General features: G+C 39.9%; 1 protein-coding gene across 1 annotated transcript; it reads left to right on the plus strand.

Annotated features, from left to right (window-relative positions):
- The first annotated feature begins 3,355 nt into the window (after positions 1-3,355).
- On the plus strand, positions 3,356-12,252 carry LOC124701939 (importin-4-like). The gene is made up of 20 exons (XM_047234043.1): positions 3,356-3,750; positions 4,754-4,886; positions 5,707-5,843; positions 5,938-5,983; positions 6,304-6,519; positions 6,606-7,109; positions 7,244-7,378; positions 7,475-7,690; positions 7,771-7,860; positions 7,938-8,179; positions 8,252-8,340; positions 9,408-9,445; positions 9,538-9,568; positions 9,659-9,781; positions 9,864-10,078; positions 10,186-10,281; positions 10,369-10,481; positions 11,161-11,296; positions 11,397-11,501; positions 11,627-12,252. Exons 1-20 carry the CDS (start codon positions 3,476-3,478, stop codon positions 11,825-11,827), a joined length of 3,141 nt encoding a protein of 1,046 aa, XP_047089999.1. The 5' UTR covers positions 3,356-3,475; the 3' UTR covers positions 11,828-12,252.
- Positions 12,253-13,320: the final 1,068 nt, after the last annotated feature.

Genomic DNA, 13,320 nt, shown 5'->3' on the forward strand with positions numbered 1-13,320 from the left:
TCCATCGCCGCATTGCCTCGGTGGATTCCATGTGTTCTATATGTGGAGTTGAGGTAGAGGACGACCATCACGCTCTTGTTCGCTGCACTATTGCCCGCGCCCTACCGGATGAGCTGCGAAAGAATTGGAAACTACCACCAAAGGAGGATTTCTATCATACTGGACGTGAATGGCTGTTTCATCTTCTTGCTAACACGCCCGGGCCGAGCACAAGTTATTTTCTTACTCTGGAGAGTGTGGCATCATAGGAATGATATCATTCATGGAGATGGGAAGTCATCTGTTGCGGCGTCGGCCCCCTACTTGATTAACTATCTGAATTCTTTTCATGCAGCATCGACTACTAGCTCCGACCCTAAGGGGAAGACACCTATGCAACCTGCTCAAGCAAAGCCGGATCGCTGTGATGAGATCTCCTGGATTGCGCCGAAGGAGGGTGAACTGAAGGTTAATGTGGACGCTGGCTGGGATCCGATAACAAAGAAGACCGGTATCGGTGCTCTAGTCCGAAACCATGGCGGACAGGTGGTAGTGGCGGCGTGGAACTCGTTTGAGGGGTGCTTGAGCCCGGAAAAAGCCGAGATTCATGCTGGTTTACTGTCTTGGACTCCTTATCTCTACGAGCCAATGGCCACCCACCCTGGAGTGTGATTGCCATCATCTTGTCATTGCATGCCATGAGGAGTCTCTTGACAGGTCTACACACTGGGCTCTCTATAGCGAGATCAAAGAGCTTCTGAAGGTTTATAATCAGATTTCTATTTGTAAGATTGATTGTAGGAACAATAGGCATGCTCACGCTTTAGGCCAATTAGGAAAAACAGGCTCTAGTGGTATTTCGTGGGGATCACCACCGAGCTGCGCCTCGGATTTGGTTGATCGCGATTGTATGAACATTGTGTAATCTCGAAACAACATGTTTCCTACGCACTCTTTTCCTTACCAGGGTACCTGAGGGGATTGGAAGGTTTTTAATGAGGCAACCTGCTGTTCATTTATAGAGTGTCCCTACTTTAAAAAAAAGAAAATACACGCACATCACACTTTTTTACCCACCAAAACTAGCAGCGACGTTCTTCGTTTACTGCATGTCAATAATATGTCATGTCTATTTGACGAAGCAGCGATGGTACGAACATCAAAACTACCAGCGACCTATGTTTGTTTACCGCGCGTCAATTATAGATCCGGTGTATTTGACGAATCAGATAATACGAATGTCACAACTAATCGTCAGAACCAAACAATGGTAATTATATAAGCTCATCATCGTCCTATGTATAATCAGTGAGAATCAAGCAAAACAAAAACTATCACTAGTTTCCGATAAGAACAAGCGGCGAACGTTTTTTGCCACACTGTTATTGCTTCGTCCTACACCTGTGACGCTTGGCAATAGTCCACTACCACTGCTTTTTCCAGCTTCCCAAGTCGGGTCCCGAAGAAAGAAGCAACGACGAATTTTTATTTTACTGTCACCGGTAGGCGTCGCGAAGACCAGTTCACGAGCTAACTTTGACGATTTTTTGCCCGTCAATGGTTTGGGTTACCACCGAAGGACTTTTGTTTTCACGCCATGCAAGCAGTTGCGGCTATACCCCTTTTCCCAGTAGTGAAGCCGTTTGTCAGGATTATTGAGGTGGTGGCTATTCTTCCAACCTAATTTCCACTAGGAGACTATTCTTATTTCATTGTGGCAAGTGAACTTTGTATCTATGCAGTTTGAGCAAATGGGAGTTCAAAAAGTGATCGTTTATCTAATGTGAAGTGCTTTACTCTGAGCGATATTCTTGGGGTTAATTACCATCTTTCTTCATGTGTATTTGGTATTTGTATTGTAGGTCCACTGTGTAGGATTTGCGCAAGCTCGAGCTGCAAGTTGTGTTCTCCGGTTTTTGAGGAGTTTTTTTTATTCTGATTTCTTTTGGGTTATTCCTGGTACACCCTTGCTACTTTATAGTGTTTCTTGAAAAAAATAGAATCTCTTATAGGTAGAGCATGCAAATTTTAGTAAATTGAAGGGCTATCCAAAGCCACGCCAGAAAGACACGTAACACACAAGCAAACACGAAATACTGCAATTCTCAACCAGTGCATCCACCGAATGCATGTCCATGTTTGCGAGGAAGCACCTTCAGTAACAACTATTGGACCAAGAGTAACCAATAATAAGTATACAAAGATAAAACCAACATCCAAATGACAACTTGTAGAAAATCACATCCAAGCGAATAAATAAAAAAGTGAACTACATTATTCAGGCACAACGAAAAACCCACAAACAATTAGCAAAAAAAAAATCACCATCAATCAACCATCATATGGTGCGGCGTGCCGCCACACCGGCCATTGCTAGTTGGTTTCATGCACGACGTGGGCGAGAGGGCCGTCCTTGTACATGTGCTCATTAGATACGGACCCGCAAAACTTGGTGCAACCGCGAACCGCCGCAGAGAGAAATGCTCGTGCTGGCGTCTCAATACCATTACCCTAGAATGAAGTGACTAGGTTATTATTTATCATATACTCCATCCATTTCAAAATGTAAGACATCTAAGGATTAAACAAACGTTAAATCTTACTATCTTTGACCAGATATTTAGGAAAAAATATCTACATCTACAATATGGAATGGACACATTAAGAACTTTATTATAAATATATTGATATTGATTCAATATTGCAAATGTTTATGTTTTTGTATATAAACTTGATTAAACTTGAAAAACATTGACTTTTAACTAATTCTTAGACGTCTTGCAATTTGGGAAGGAGGGAGTACTTGAAATATTATTTTGTGATAACATGTTACATGATCGTAGTTTTTTTTAAAACATTAGAACTAAAATGTGTAAAAGGTAGTTAAGATTTTTTTTGATACCATATGAATAAATATATTGTTTTTTGATAAACCATTTTTTAAATATTTACATTGTACAATTAAATTTACATTTATTTATTGCAAATCAATCTGTTAAGCAGCGAAGTTTGAAGATATTATACTTTTTATTTTTATTTTGGGAGAAATAAAAAGGAGAAACTTGAAAAATGCGGGTGCAAGCGTGGTGAGCTCGAGTTCACCTACAACTCTGTCTAACAATTATTCTAAAAAAAAAACTCTGTCTAACAATTGCAACGTACTTACAATTTTTGTTCTAGTAGATATAAAAAATGATTTCACTAAAAATCATTTGGAAAGGTATACATCTGGCAATCAACTGACCCACCGGGTGCGGGCCAGAATAGAATAAATGAAAATAAATTAATTAAATAAGAAAAGAAAACACGAAAAGACAACAACAAGGGCTAGATAGAGTAAACCCCTCTCGCCCCCACACGCGCGCCGCACCTAAACCTGAGCAACCAGCCCACCCAATCGGTAGGGTTTTTGCTCCCCCCTCCGCCCGCCGCCGGCGCCGCCGATCGCAGGAAGGGACGAAGGGAGAGGCCCGGCGTACGCAGCAGGCACGAGGAGATGGCGCAGTCACTGGAGCTTCTGCTAATCCAGTTCCTGATGCCGGACAACGACGCGCGGCGGCAGGCGGAGGAGCAGATCCGCCGGCTGGCGCGCGACCCGCAGGTCGTGCCGGCGCTCGTCCACCACCTCCGCACTGCCAAGACCCCCAACGTCCGCCAGCTCGCCGCCGTGCTCCTCCGCAAGAAGATCACCTCCCACTGGCCCAAGCTTCCACCGCACGCCAAGGCTTCCCTAAAGCAAGCACTCATCGACTCCATCACGCTCGACAACAGGTGCCCACCGCCCTAACTTTCCCCACCCCCTTTCCGCCTCCGCAATTTACAATCTTTCCACTGCTATGTTCAGCTATGCGGGGTTACCTGAAGTTTTTTTAATTGTTGTTAACTGCTGAACGTTTCGTGCCTGTGAATAACGATTTACTCAACTGTTATTAGACCTAATGAGAACTTTAATCCTGTAGGGAGGAATTTTATGGTCTATAGGTTTGCCAGTATTATTATTGTAACCTGCAATACATCTGATTTGCTTGCAAACCATGGCTGCTCAACTGGCGTTCCCCCCTCTTTGTATAATGTTGTACTCATATGCTGCTATTCTAAATAGTAAAAAATGTTTTTTTTGGGAAATAGAGATACTTATGCGTGGGTTTTATTTGGAAACGATTGAATCACTGGAAAGTCACAGCCAATTCAGTATGTCTTTTTAAGGGAAAACAGTAGGAAAGTATACTTAGAAAGGAGAGAGTTACAAATGGAGGTGGAAATGCGCTGATGTGAGAAAATAGGCTACAGATTGCTTACTCTGATCCTAGTATTACGAAAAGCTGACATCTACTACAGGATCCAGAATGATGAACTAACTAGTATTTATCATGTCTTGGACATTCAGTATTGTAAAGTTTTTGTTATACTCAATAAAAAGTCCTCTCCTTTAGACTTTGAATACTTATATTAGCATATAAATTTTATTTATGTGTTCGATTCAAACTTGATTTTTTTTTGATATTTCTGTTACCTATGAAACCGCAACGGGGTTACCATAAACTGGACTAACTGGAAATACGGAAGTTGAGATATTCGTAGTTTAATTCAAACCAGTTAGAATGATGAGATTGAGAGTGGTTGATCTGGTTTCACTGGGACTATCTACAAGCTATCAAGCAATTATCCCACTCTATGGTGCAAATGCTGTTCGTTATTGTTCAATTTGCCTCAGTTTTTTGCACATCTAATTTGAGAGGATGAAAAATTGAGTTGTTTCTTGCTCCTTATGCAGCCATCTTGTAAGGAAAGCTAGTGCAAATGTGGTGAGCATTATTGCTAAGTATGCTATCCCTGCAGGAGAGTGGCAAGAGTTGTTACCGTTCCTTTTCCAATGCAGCCAAAGTCCACAAGAAGAACATAGAGAAGTAAGTGTATCTTGGAGTTGCCATGTACTTTCAGTCTTTTATTAAGTATGCATTGTTTAGGATGTAAGTACTAGCAATATTCGTCAGAAAGGGAACATGTCTTGTTGGTTTTCTCATAATAGATGATACATTTGCACAATAAGAGCTTACTTGCACTTTCCTTTTCTTTGATTTGGTGTTTTTCTAGGAACTTCTTCATCTGCGTAGTGAGAACATTGATTTTTTTTGTATGGTGTCAACATGGTTGCAGAAGCATGTCAGCCTGCCCTTTCATAGTTGTTTGTTTGGAATATTGCTCAATAAAAAGAGCTAAATACAGAAATCTCAAGACCATCCATAACTTAACTATTATTGGATTTTACAGTTTGTACAGCTGGCCATCTTAGCTGTCGAAAGGCCTACACATTTTCTGCACCAAGGCTCCTATTTGCCGGCTGGTTAACAGAACCATTAAATGCAAAATCATAAGGCAGCACATGCCTGTGCATGTGCAAAGTCTTATTTACCATTTCCCTCTTTTTATTGATGGAAGTTTCTTCCTTTCACTTTCTTTTGTACTTTCTTTATATGTGCGTTAGTGGGGTGGGACGCTAATATATTATGTATAATAATTAATATATGGTGCATTCTGTCATTAAATGTTCTGATTTATGTAGTATATGCAATGTTGCAGAGAAACCGGCATTTTAGTTCTGTCGTTTGTAGGACTTGTTTGTGCATAACTCCAATATCATTTCAAGTGATCTAGGAAAGGAACACGTACTGTTTTATATTTGCAAACAAAATGCCAATGTGTACTGACTAACTCTTTTCTTTACAGGTAGCTTTAATTCTGTTCAGCTCCCTTACTGAAACTATTGGGACTACATTTCAATCTCATCTGAATGATTTACAACCTATTTTACTGAAATGCCTGCAAGACGAGACCAGCTCTAAAGTCAGAATTGCTGCCTTGAAGTACGATTAAGTTAGCGAAAAAAATGCTATTTTGGCTTTTCTCGTTTGACCATTTTATGACTGTATATAAGCTAATTTTTGGTCGGTGCAACAGGGCTGTCGGATCCTTCATAGAGTATGTCAATGAAGGCGGGGACATTGTAAGTTCTGGCTGTCTTTCCTGATTTATAAACATTTACTTCTCTGAGGTGAATGAGATGTGCCATCGTTATGTTCATTCTTATAGACCTTCGTTTGGAATGATCTCTTCGTAAAGCTTTTTTATATATTATAAGCAGTATGCCTGTGTTTTTCTTTGGACTGTTTTCTTTGCTTGTAGCAGTAGTAGTTTGTCCGTCTCCTTCTTCTTAGAGCTGGAGTTTTTCTTAGCTGATTTTAAATCTTCAATAGTATGTCATGCTACCGCTAGAGTTGCCTCTTTATGCCTGATGAACCGATCTTGTTTTGGTACAACTGCTAGGTAAAGATGTTTCGAGACTTTGTTCCCAGTATCTTGAATGTATCAAGGCAGTGTCTTGCTAATGGTGATGAAGATGTTGCTTCCATTGCCTTCGAAATATTCGACGAACTAATTGAATCTCCTGCACCACTTCTTGGAGATTCAGTCAGATCAATTGTGCAGTTCTCGCTTGAAGTTTCCTCAAATCATGATCTGGAAATAAATATAAGGCAACAGGTTTGATCAGCCATCCACATTATTGATTATATAATTGTTCATTTTGCAAAATAACTCCATGTAAACTTTTCTCTTATTTGTTTCAGGCTATTCAGATAATTTCATGGCTTGTAAAATTTAAAGCATCCTTCTTAAAAAAGAACAAGCTGATTGTACCTATCCTACAAGTTATGTGCCCCTTGCTTACAGAAACTGCTAATGAAGATGAAGAATCTGATTTAGCCGCAGATCGTTCTGCAGCAGAAGTCATTGATACAATGGCTATCAATTTACCAAGACACGTTTTTGGTCCAGTTCTTGAATTTGCTTCTGTGAGCTTTCGTCACATTAATCCCAAGTTTCGTGAGGCTGCTGTTACGTCGTTGGGTGTTGTCGCAGAGGGTTGTTCTGAACATTTCAAGGATAAGTTGGAGGAATGTCTCAAAGTTATTTTAGAAGCTTTAAAGGATCAAGAGCAAATGGTTAGAGGTGCTGCTTCATTTGCTCTTGGTCAGTTTGCTGAACACTTGCAGCCAGAAATTCTGTCTCACTATGTGACTGTACTTCCATGCATCTTAAATGCACTCGAAGACCCGTCAGATGAAGTTAAGGTAAAATAACCTACTTCAGGTGACATCATCTCTGATCGATAGGCAGAAACTTTGGATATAGATGATATTGATTAACTTTGCACGACATTTTCTGGAATAATTAACTAATGCGAATATGTGACGTGATCTTGTAGGAGAAATCATATTATGCATTGGCAGCGTTCTGCGAAGATATGGGTGAAGATATCCTACCATATCTAGAACCTTTGATATGCAGATTAGTTATGTCTTTGCAGAGCATTCCCCGGAACCTGCAAGAGACATGCATGGTTCGTATAGAAATCATTACTCACAATCTATCTAAATTGAAGGAGATAGACTCCCCATTAAATTTCTAAATTGAAAATAATGATGTTTTGCTGCAGTCCGCAATCGGCTCTGTAGCAGCTGCTGCAGAACAGGCTTTTATCCCATATGCAGAGAAGGTTCTTGAAATGATGAAAGGCTTTCTGGTGCTCACTAAGGATGAAGATTTGTGTGCACGAGCTAGGGCTACTGAGGTTGTTGGGATAGTTGCAATGGCAGTAGGCAAAACCAGAATGGAAGCAATATTACCTCCTTTTATTGAGGCTGCTATTTCTGTGAGTCCTAATCCCAGTACTTCAGAGTTCTGATAACTGGCATACTTCAGTGCAATTCTTTATGCTCTTCGTACTTGCAGGGTTTTGGATTGGATTATAGCGAGCTAAGAGAGTATACTCATGGTTTCTTTAGCAACATTGCTGAGATTCTGGATGATAGTTTCACACAGGTAATAAGGGAAGTCAAAATTATGTTCATTTCACGAATGCTGGTCATGCTTACAGAAGTGGTTGTTGTACATTGCAGTATCTTCCTCATGTTGTGCCTCTTGTATTCTTTTCGTGCAACTTGGATGATGGTTCTGCTGTGGACATTGATGATGCTGATGGTGCTGACAATGGATTTAGTGGTGTTTCTTCTGACGATGATACCGATGATGAGCCAAGAGTTAGAAATATCAGTGTGAGGACTGGAGTATTAGACGAGAAAGCAGCTGCAACTCAGGCTATTGGATTTTTTGCACTTCACACAAAGAGTGCCTACGCTCCGTATCCTTGAATGATGTTTAACATAATATTCCTGTCATCTTTGTTCTTCAAGTTTCCCTTAACTGGCACTAGTTACTTGGAGGAATCGTTGAAGATTTTAATCAAGCACAGTGGATATTTTCATGAAGATGTCAGGCTTCAGGCTATTATTTCCTTAAAACGTAATGTGTTTACTAGTCCTCTTTAATATATATAAGTTTGTAGCAGCCTTTTGGTTTCCTTATTTTTAGGCCTACATATTTGTAGTTGTGAAGTTTCGAACTTCCAATAGTCATTTAACATACCCCCTCCGTCCAATAAAAGATGTCTTAGATTTGTCTAAATTTGGATGTATCTAGACACTCATCCAAATTAGTTGAATGAACTTTTGTCATGTACACAAGTTAAGACATCTATGGGACGGAGGGAGTACAAAACTCTAATTAGTTGAATCAAACTTTTGTCAAGTAAGCTACATAATCTGTCTTCAGCATGGTACATAGTATCCAATGCTATATGACTACAGAATAAACTTTTGTCACACATAAGATACGTTGATGGAGATCACAAGATGCATTCATGATTAATGTTCTATTGTGCAATGATGCATAATGTTACCTTGTGTCCATCATTTGAAGTGTTATGTTCGTTTAACAGCAAACCCATTCAAACTGAATCATGAAAGTTTTAATACAGCATTCTCCTTGCTAGTGCAATCGTGGCAGACCATTAATTGCTGGATTTGCTTGAATACTTGCCGAACCTGAACCTAGCGATCCTGTTGGGCTTGAATCTATCTACGGAGGCAAAACCCAGATCAGAGAACCAACAAAAGAAATGAAACAGAATGGAAGCTTGCCTAGCACCCATCACCTTCACCTGCGTCATGATCATTTGTTAGTTTTGTCAATATTAGTCATGTATGGGATCTTCTGTGCATGAACACTCTATCGTGTCTTGACAAACAACAAATTGCAAACCCAATGAACCTCCAATCTGTTAACTACCAAGAGATAGTTAACAAATCGTATACTGATCGTAGGCATTAGGCAAACCGATTAGAAGCAGTAGGAGAGCGTTTGACACAGAAACCAGAGCTAATAGTCTTGTTTAATTCAAATCAGTTACTCCCCAGAACTCTAAATTTGTAAAATTATAAGCTTCTTAAGTTTTTTTATTCTATGTGACTTCCCATTAAAGGTACATTTTGTGGTATTGTTAATAATAATACTAAACTCTATTATTGCAGACATCCTAACTGCAGTAAGGGCAATACCTGCACATCCTGTGAGAACTTCCTGTATTATATTTTCAATTTAGATTTGATTGCTGTGGAACATCAAAATTCTTATGCAGTGTCTGTTTTTTCTACCATGCAGGATATACTCGAGAAACAGAAGGCTGTTCTTGGTAATTGCTACTATAAGATGCTCTCTTTTAAGTCCATTTTGCTATATGCACATCAAGCCATGCTCAATCTCGCTTGTTTTTTTTTTCCAGATACTATAATGAACATCTATATCAAGACAATGACAGAGGATGATGATAAAGAAGTAGTAGCGCAAGCTTGCATGAGTGTAGCAGATATCGTGAAAGATTGCGGTTTTGCTGCAGTTGAACTTTGTAAGCTGCACTTTCTCAGAGTTGGGTGCTCTTGGAATACTAGGTTTTGCTGTTAAAACTGTCCCTTCTGTCACTGTTTCAGATATGTCACAGCTTTCTGAGGCAACACTTACCCTGTTGCGTCAAGAATCATGCTGTCAGCAAGTAGAGTCGGACGGCGAAGATGATGGTGACATTGATCATGATGAAGTCCTCATGGATGCAGTTTCAGATCTCTTGCCTGCTTTTGCGAAAGTGATGCGATCTTACTTTGACCCTCTCCTTGCAAAGTTATTTGATCCCCTGATGAAATTTGCTGTGAGCACCCCTTCTCCCTTCAATCGTGCTCAACTATGCCAGCTCTCTTAAACATAGATATTATAGTGAGAATTGTACATTCTGATGGTGCTCTGGAATGAATGCAGAAATCTCCACATCCTCCCCAAGATAAGACTATGGTTGTTGCAACTTTAGCTGAGGTTGCTCAAGAAATGGGTGCTCCAATTTCTGCTTATGTTGATGTATGCCTATAGTTTTCTTTAAAAAAAATGCCATTTCATCATTTTAATTGACCTCTTAATGTTTACTCATATTTGAATAATTTGCAGAAGATAATGCCTTTGGCGTTGAAAGAACTTGCATCTTCTGAGGCTACGAATAGGAGAAATGCTGCTTTCTGTGTTGGCGAGCTATGCAAGAATGGGGCTGCTGCAGCACTGAGGTATTTATATTACTTACAATAATATACATATTTCATGCTCACCTTCCCAGAAGCTCCTATCTGAGGCTAATGTGTTACACTCCGTAAATTAGGAGGCAAATGACTATTATTTAAGATCTGTTGTGCATGATGTTTATTTCCTTATGTTTCAAAAGCGTATCTTCATAATAAATGGACATTAATGGATACATGATTTTTTTTTACTACTGATTCATTTTCAATTTCTTAGACTCCCTCCATCCCGTAAAGGATATCTTAGATTTGTCTAAATTTATGGGACAGAGGGAGTATGAAAAATAAGGGCTCATTTTTCACTTTATGAAGCATTAGAATAAGAAGCCTGCAGGTGAGCAACAGTTAACGAAAACTATTAGTTACTAGACCTCATATTAATTCCATGTCATAGTATCTACTAGACCCCATATTATGCACTTTCTTTCATAGTCCTGCTAGTCTGCCAACTTCCTAATTCTGCAGTGTCACAAAACTAAACCCTGACATTGTGTAATTTGCTTTCACAACTATGACGTGGGTGCTGAAGAATAGAAGCTAAAATATGCCAAGTGTATTTTAGATGGTGGTCTGCTGTGTAGTCATTAAACGAATTAATGTTCATGTTACATTAAACGGTAATCCTGTAAATTCAGTTGTTCACAGGCTTCTATTCAACCTTCCGCAGATATTACCCGGATATACTGCAGGGTCTGCATCGTTTGTTTGCTGATTCTGAACCAGACCTCGCAGTTAGAGATAATGCTGCAGGTGCTATTGCTAGAATGATAATGGTGCAACCTCAGTCAATTCCTCTCAACCAGGTTTCTTCCACATAATACGTTTGAACAGCTTCAGAATTCATACTTTAAAGTGCCGCCTAGCTAATAAATACTTGGTTGCAATGCTATATCTGTTTTGTAGGTTCTTCCAGTGTTTATCAATGCTCTGCCACTAAAAGAAGATCATGAAGAGTCAATGGCTGTCTACAGCTGCTTATGTAATTTGTTACTATCGTCGCATCCCCAGGTGACCTGGTCTTAAACCATCCATGGTCTTTGCTTCCATTATGTGAACTTTTTCTGAATATGAGTCTTGCAGCGAAAGTATCCTTGTCCAAGTCTTAGGCCAAACCTAACACTTTGGTGTTGCAGATCCTTGCTCAAGTGGCTGAAGTGATACATGTCTTTGCCCAAGTGGTAGTATCCCCGGATGAGAGTGATGAAGTCAAAACAATTATTGGCAAGGCTGTTTCTTATTTGATATCCAGCTATGGCCAACAGATGCAGGCAATACTAGGTGCTCTACCACCAGTTCATGCGAATGCGTTGGCAGCATTTGCCAGTAGAAGATGATCTTAAGAGAAACAATTTACCTTCAATTTTTTGTGCTGCTGGAGTGTTTTGTTGAAGATTGCCCCTTGAGGAATCACCCAAGTTTTGTCACTTGCTGCCGTTTACTGAAGAATACTGGTTAGCCAGGTATGGCCTGATCAGCAAAACCTATCTGGAATATCTAGGTTGCGATGCCAAATATGCGCTAATGCGGAAGTATGAGAGATAAGTGCTCGTTTGGTTGGTGCTTATGTCGTGTATTTACATTTTTCGAGTTGTAGTATATTGCACTGAGAATGGTGTTTACTGCGGTTGAAGATGCATTGCTTTGGCAGGCGGCAGCTTTTGTGAGTCCCGTGGGTATTGTTTTTGGCTATTTGTGTGTTCGATTTTATAATTCTTTGATGGGGGTGTGCAAATCGTTGATGTACTGGTATATACAAAGAATCCTGTGTGCCAACTATGAAATTGCTTTCTTTTGGGCCATTTGTGAGACCGTTCTTTGTGCAAACATGTCCTACAAGATTTTCTTTCTTTGTAGAATTTTTGAGAAAAAAAGGTCTCAGCAACCCAGAATCCACGTGATCCACCTGGCTTGAAAATAGTACTCCCTCCTATCCATTAAAGCCTTGTTTGGTTTGGTAGGCCGGTTTTCAGGAGAAATTGAGTGTTTTTCGCCGGCCCAACCCTATACCCCAGAAACACTCGATCAATAGGTTGGCAGCCTTGTTTTGGTTCGGTTGAAACCCACCGAAACCCACAATCCACGTCGGGTAGAAGTGGATGCAACGAGCACTACAGCGCAAAGTGCTCCCCGCTGGTTGGTTAATTTTTGTGGCCTTCGGATTGCGTATGAGAATTGTATTGTGGTACTGTAGTTGATACTGTTACAAGTATCAGCACGTGAGCATTTTCACAAGTTTCAATCTCCATAGTGAAATGCACATACTACCGGATCAGCACGTACTGCAGTTTGGATTAGAATAAGCAGGGAATTTACTCTGGATCTTTTTATTTATTGAACAAGTTTAGTTGTAGAATTATCCGTGCTTTCCATATACTCTGGAGTAGATAAACCGCTGAAGAGTATTAATGAGGAACATGATTGTGGTGTAACAAAGTGTTTTGGGTGATAAGAGTGTTTTCGTTCAATCCCTTTGAGAAAATACTCTTAAATACTCAGTAACACACGCCTACCAAACAAGGCATAGAGCGGCGGCGCCTGGTAAATTAATCAGAATCGCACCCAAGCTGCTGAGGAAGCACATTGCAAAACGGAATAGACTAATATAGCAAGGATAGATGACAAAATCCGTGACAAGTTACATTTCATGATAAAAAAGCATCCCAACCTACTAAGTACATTGCATTAAGAAATAGACTAATATAGTAATGCTAGATGACAAAATCCGTGACAAGTTATGTTTCATGATAAAAACAGTTTATAAGTTAACAAATTGAACCCCCCCCCCCCCGGTATAAAATACAATATGAAAACCTATACTATGTCTTCC

The sequence above is a fragment of the Lolium rigidum genome, chromosome 3 (genome assembly GCF_022539505.1).
Source record: "Lolium rigidum isolate FL_2022 chromosome 3, APGP_CSIRO_Lrig_0.1, whole genome shotgun sequence".
NCBI classification, from domain to species: Eukaryota; Viridiplantae; Streptophyta; class Magnoliopsida; order Poales; family Poaceae; genus Lolium; species Lolium rigidum.